Genomic DNA, 7152 nt, shown 5'->3' on the forward strand with positions numbered 1-7152 from the left:
AAAACAACTATTTTTCCGGATATAAATCACGTATATTTGTTCTTTCAAATAAAGCAACGTTTCGGGCTCTTTATACGAGTACATCTCATGGTCACGACTGACCGATGAGGCCGAAACGTTGATTTGTTTAAAAAAAAATTATACGCGATTTAGTTTCGGTAAAAAATTCATTTCTTTTCTTATGTGTAACAATCTCGAAAACAAATAAAATTCGAAAGCTTTTCTAGTCAGCCGTGATCATGTGACCTTAAAGAGCCCAAAACATTGGTTTATTTGAAAAATATACGCGATTTGGATCCGGAAAAAAAATGTTTCATTTCCGATGTGTAGTAATCGCGAAAACCTAAGAACTCGATATTTATTTTAAAATGTTTTACGAATTTTGCAAAGAAGTCTCGGTTTTATCCTTTGTCCTTATCTTGCTTGTTTTACAATGTTGTGCTGTGATAGTTAAAACAATAAAAAGTTTTGCCCTTACCCATACATACGTTAGGCTGTGGCTCCATCAAATAATGCCAAACGTAATCCGTCTGTTGGAAAAAAGGCGCAAGAATAGGAACTTCAGTGAATAGGGATTCTGGTCGGCCGGCTTCCAGTAGTAACACTGACGCTTCCTTGCCCTCACTCAATCTTGATGCCAGAACACTGCCTGCTGAACCTGCGCCAATAACTATGAAGTCGTATTCTGACAGAGGTCCTTTGAAACCTGGAATTGTATTTTAACCTGACTTTATTTTTGCTGTAGTATCACTGAGACATACCTGTACATCAATGACAGAAAATGTGTCGGTACAGTGGATGTAATTTCGGTAATAAATAAAAAGGTTAAAATAGAAGAAAAATAAAACATAGTTTTTTGCACGCTAGCGTCAGAGAACAAAAACGGACACTCCGTTCTTCCCTTGCTTTAGGGTCGAAACACAAGTCTACGAGCTCGCGCAACGCAAGAATTTACGAATTGCTCCGCATCTCGCATTCCTGCTATGTTAATCTTCTTTGTGTTTTTTTTCCTATATTTTTTTCAATAACAGTAGTGCAACACTCTAATACGATCCATGTCGCTACCTATTTTAAAAAAACGTTCTGTACGGTTGATGATCGTCGAAAGAATGGTTACCCGAACCGTGGCACATGCCATTTCGTGTGGCAACACACGAAATCGCATCGCAGCGGTTTGCGTCGCAATTTTCTGCGTTACGAATTTCGACCCTTAGATACCGCACCTCGCCCAGCACATTGATGGTCATATTGACTGAACGGCAACAAGGCTGTCAACGAGCCGTTTTCGCACTCAGATTTTGAATCGTCTTTGAATATAGTTTCATTTATTCATTACAAAACTTTTACGTTAATATGTAGCATCATTGTGCGTTACTATTTATAGTGGTCGTGAATTTTGCTGTGCACTGCTGTTGATCGTTATCTAAAAACGGGTTAAAGAGAGGAGTTTCTTTCCTTTTCCGATAAAATAAAGTCGGAGACTCATTCAGTTATTGTTATTCTTAATTTATTTAGTGTAGAGTAATATACATATAATACACATTTATTATAATTATGACAATGTAATGAGACGCCTTATGTTCGTAAACTAGTAGACAATGGTTCTCGAATTTTCAATTTGTATTGACTATAAATATGTAGTGAACATAGAATTGTTAACTAGGTAATGATAAAGTTGGACATGCATTTTCAAATACCTTGATTTTTAATAAGATTATTCAAAAGTACCTGTCCAAAATATAACATTTGAAGTGCTTTTAAATTGATTTAAAAAAAAAAATTTCAATATTATTCTAGATAGTGAATTAATGAAAACTTTATATTATATCGATCTAATTACGTAATGAATATGTGTAATAAGTGATACATATACAGTTATATCTATTATTTCCCCTGTTATATACCTTGACCTTTATATGTAATAACTGTTTCAAATTATATTGCGCAAATAAAATATGGCGCAATAAATAAATGAATATGAATATTCTCTTATTAGGATTATATTCATAGAATTACAGATTCGCGTTAAAATTTTCTCACGGACCTACACGCCAGCCAACTCATCTCTCTGTCTCACTTCTTGTTTCCGAACGATATAACTTTGTTTTTACAAAGCAAGCACGTGGAAATTGCTTTTTAGAAAGACAGTCTAAAATGTTCATGTATTTCTATGTGGTCTGTGGTTCATCCAAAGCTTTTACAAAGGTAACAAAAGTTTCTGGGAGGTTTATAAGGATAAAGTAGTTTTATTAAAACATTCGCACTTTAAATTACACTTTAAATTGTTATCATTGTTATTTAGGAGATACTTAAAATACTTCTGATTAATTAAGCCGCATATTTCAAACTACGATTTTGTGCTTTACGTAGTTGGAATATTGTCGATTTTAATATTTGATACGGACAGATGGTTAATTTTTTTTTTTTTTTTTTATACTTGACAGGCAAATGACTCCACTCCACCTGATGTTAAGTGGAAAGTGGTATCCAAACGCGAAGGAATTTATAAATTTATAAATTGTAATATTGTTTATAATCAATTGCGCACATTTGCGCGTGTGCAGATAGCGCCTTGTTGTAAGTAGTAGTAGTAGTACCAGGTAAATAACTTTCAACCGTTGTATGGAGTGTCCGGGATGTGCTAGCATGAAAAAGGTTTTTGAAATTCAAATTCGACGATGACTATGGTGCACCCAATGCACCTAACTTTTTCTTTCGAAAAAAATAATAATAATACGTTCAACGTTCAACTACGCGATTTGTCGTACGTTATTAAATTTATATAATATAAATCCGTTGGTATATTATATTCTTATTATTGTTGACGTTAAACTGACAACGATATCTATTACGATAAAATTTACGATAATTTTGTCTATTAAAACTGATTTGTTATAGTTCGCTTGCTTTTCTTTCATCTACCATTTTCTTCGCTATAGTGAGGTGAAAGGGTGGTGTTCCGCTGGGCAGAAAAGTTGTTTTGGGTCTCGTGACTTGAAACCCTCGCTACGCTCAGGATTCTATGTATAATCTTAGTGTCCTTCGCTTGATCAGGTTCCAATACAAGCAACAACTTTGCAGCCTTGCACAATAAATAACTATTTTCCCATATAAAATACTAGATCATTAATTAATTGTCTATGAAACTCTTGAACAGAACCGTTTATTATGGATTTCATATTATGTAATAGTTACCGGTTGTACGAAGTTACGTGCAACACAGTACAAGTTCAAGAAGTGCCGTTATTGTGTTTACAATATTTAATATATTAACGAGAATGAATGTTTCTATAATATTTCTAGAAAATGTTTGTGGAATGCACCCAACTCTACCTTCTATAATGAAATGCAATCATAAAATGTAAAAATAGATATACACTGTGTTTTTTTTAACTGGGACATTATGGGAAAATCCGAAACTATAGAAGAAACAAGGAAACTGTCTTAGAAATTAAGTGTTTTTTCCTAAAAACAATTTTTGATTACTCAATTTTTGGTACACATTGTATATATTTCTGCAATTTGAAATAAGCATTTATAGTTAATACGGAAAGAATTGATAACGAATTATAAAATCAAAGTGAAAACCGTGGTTGAATTAGTTGTTATGGAGAGAGTCCGTCGTATTTACTTTTTGCTTTATTATAAATGAAAATGTAATAAAATAACGTAGGTAGTGAAAATTACATATCGTCGTCATAGAGTGAATACCTGGTATCTGATGTAATTTTTCAAAAAATGTAGCAAACGCAATAATGGTTGTAGTTAGCATTTTAAATAGTTAAATTATATCTCTTTCAGATACTATATTACTTTAATAATGTATTTGAGCAAGACGTTCATAAGATTTTCTTCAACAAAAATCTAGCAGCAATAGAGCTCCTTGTGAAAGAGTTCATCCTGGAAAGTACTGCCACCTTACCTATTTCTGCCGCTAAGTAATAATCTTGGCAAAACTGCGTTCCGGTTTAGAAGGATAAGGGTGCTGGTAAAATTAGAGGCACATGGGACTTGTCGACTTATGTCTCAGGGTGACGGGCGCAGTGGCAGTGCCCCTCAGATCTGTGCGATTTAAAGCTCTGAGTGGCACTGCAACTGTTATGGACAGGCGTGTAGCTACCACCAGGCGCACGATTTGTTCGTCCCGTCACTTCATATGTGAAAAATATACCGGAGCAATGTTTAGTGCCCTTGGTAAAATAAAGCCACATGTGGTCATACGTCAAAAGGCTTTTATAACATGAAAGTTATAAAAATAATACGAGCTACATGAATCTTATTACATATGATGTGAAATTTTATAACTGTTATGTGTAATCGATTAATTTCATTCGTAGAATTTTTAAACCTCTCTTGAAAAGTTGTCATTTTGCATATATTTTTTTAAGTAATTGTAAATATTAGACAATGCACGTTGTAATGTACGTTGTTCTGATCTTAAAGTAGGTAACTAAAGTACTTGTTTTATGTAAATCGAAAACAACGATGGTACCACAGACACCCAGACCCGAGACAATATAGAAAAGTTACTTTCTGCATTGATCCAATCGGGGATCGAATTCGGAACTTCAGTAATGATGACCAATGCAAAACACATGACCACGGAGGTCGTCGACATCGAAATGTGGCCTTATTACACCAAGGGTTTATTTATAATTGTAGTACATACCTTCAGGTAATTCATAGTGGTCTCTCAGGACGTAAAACAAATCAGATTGGTCGGGACTTAAATTAAATGTAGGAGCTTTCAACATTGCTTCGATAACTCTACTCCTTCCTGGAGAATATTGTCGTTTTTCCCTTTCTTCTGTACAATATTGGTGACACTGTAAAGGTATCGCATACTCTTGATATTCTTCATCAACGCGAACGTAGGCTTCATCGTTAAGAAATTGACTAAAACATGACACGTTTTGTAAAACAATAAAAAATACTACTAAGTTCCACATTTTGGATGTTATCGGGCTCCTGCCAAAATCAAAACTGAGGTGGATTGTAACTTCCACAAATATGGCTTAGACCGGTTGACCCGTGCTTATACAGTTATTCGGTGCTTTAAACGTGTAGTATCAAATGAATTCAAATTATGTCGAGTAGTTTTTTTTTGACGTTTGAACAAACTTGTTAAGGCGAAGTTATCAGAAAAACAAGCCTAGTGAACTTTGGACCAAGCGTAATCTGTACTTGAAGTTAAAGTATATATTTAAAAACCTTAAACTGTCTGTAAATCTCAATCAAAATAATCTTGCTTTGATAAAATTGTAATTTCTTCCATTGAAGAAAATCCAACAAAAAACAGAAAAATAAATATAAGTGTGTGGATTGAGTAAGCACCCTCTGTAAAATATTTAAAATATATTAGTTATTTAGTAAAAGTTCTAAAACAATAGTAGAAACCAATCTTTCTATTTTTAAAAAGATAATAGAAAAATAACTTATTGTGTGTTCACTCAGTTCTCACAGAGGGACAGTCAGATCCACAAAGCTATTAAGTTGCATATAATATTATTGTACTAGTTTTTAGTAAAAGTTTTGCTAAACTACCGTCTTTAATTACAGAGCGATTAGTATCTTTTTCAAATTTTTACAAATACTTCGTTATGCTCACTCAATCCATCATACACTTTTAACAAGAATGATTTCTTAAGAACCAAATAATTTTTTTAATATTCCGTTTATGTCTAGTTTTATTAAAAGTTACAAATGATTTTGTAAAATATAAATCAAGCCACTAATGCGAAACGTTTTTGAATAAAAGTTTTTTAAGTGCTCACTCAATCCTTACATTACTGAAAAGTAACAAATGTCAATATTTTTTTTATTATTTGAAAAATAACAAACGTCAATTTGGATTTGTGAGTATTACAGAGACTATAATTGGTAAAGTTTTAATAGTAATTTACTACTAAATATCTGCCAATTCATTTTTTGTTTTTATTATTTAAATAAAGAGATATTAGTTTTTTATTATATGTGTGGAAATCTATAAATACAATTTACAAATAAAATGCCAAAATGAACATGTAATATATAGGTATTAATATGAAGTGTTAATTATTGAGTGTACTTATGTCATCGTCGTCATAACAACTTCATTATCATTCAAACGAACAAATACGGGTTCAGGCTCCATTATTATATTATTTAGGTACTTCTTGAATATTGGGTTGCTTTATTTATTTATTGGCTCTATAGAGAACCACTGGTAACGAATACTTGAGAACTCAAATCGTAACATAAATAACAAAAAGTAATTCGTTTATGAACTGTAACTTAACTATTTCTGCCGCCAAGCAGTAATGTCACCATTACTGTGTTCCGATTTTGAAGGGTAAGGGTGCTGGTGAAATTACAGGCACATGGGACTTGTCAACTTATGCTTCAGGGTGACGGTCGCAGTGGCAGTGCCCCTTAGATCTTTGCGATTTAAAGCTCTGAGTGGCACTGCAACCGTTATGGACAGGCATATGGCTTACCATCAGGCGCACGACTTGTACGTCTTGTCACTTGATATTAAAAAAAAAACTATAAATTCGCGCCTATTTTTTTCACTCCTAGTTTTTTTTTATGACATGTATGTACATACTGTCTATAGTTTTGTAAATATCATTAATAATAATAATAGTGTATTATGTTATTGTGCGTGTATCTTAAGTACGTAGGTTTCTTTTCTTGACTCGAAATTTTGCATTGTTACGAATATGGAAGGTGTTATGCTTTTAAATAACTAACTAACAAATTTGGCTTAATTTATATTTTACAAAATAACTTGTAACTTTTACTAAAACTAGACGCAAACGAAATTTAATTATCTTATTTAGTTCTTAAGAAATCGTTCTTTTTAAAAATGTGCGGATTGAGTGAGTATGACAAAGTATTTGTAAAAATTTGAAAAACACAGTAATCGATCTGTAATTAAAGACAATAGTTTAACAAAACTTTGGCTAAAAACTAGTACAATAATATTATATGCGAACTTAATACTTTCGTAGATCTGACTGGCTTTCTGTGAGAACTGAGTGAGCACACAATAAGTTATTATTATCTTGTTTTATCTTTTTACAAATAGAAAGATTAGTTTCTACTATTGTTTTAGAACTTTTACAAAATTATTAATATATTTTAAACATTTAAAAGACCCTCTTTAAAATG

At 32.5% G+C, this 7152-nt stretch overlaps 1 protein-coding gene across 1 annotated transcript; it reads right to left on the bottom strand.

Moving 5' to 3' along the window:
- Positions 1 to 428: 428 nt before the first annotated feature.
- LOC113225895 (versicolorin B synthase-like) lies at positions 429 to 4963 on the bottom strand. The gene is made up of 2 exons (XM_026458361.1): positions 4670 to 4963; positions 429 to 706 (listed from the first exon to the last, which is right to left on the bottom strand). The coding sequence occupies exons 1-2, from the start codon at positions 4947 to 4949 to the stop codon at positions 429 to 431; spliced, it is 558 nt and encodes a 185-aa protein (XP_026314146.1). The 5' UTR covers positions 4950 to 4963.
- Positions 4964 to 7152: the final 2189 nt, after the last annotated feature.

This window comes from Hyposmocoma kahamanoa, unplaced genomic scaffold (assembly GCF_003589595.1).
Source record: "Hyposmocoma kahamanoa isolate Upper Pololo Valley unplaced genomic scaffold, ASM358959v1 180, whole genome shotgun sequence".
NCBI classification, from domain to species: Eukaryota; Metazoa; Arthropoda; class Insecta; order Lepidoptera; family Cosmopterigidae; genus Hyposmocoma; species Hyposmocoma kahamanoa.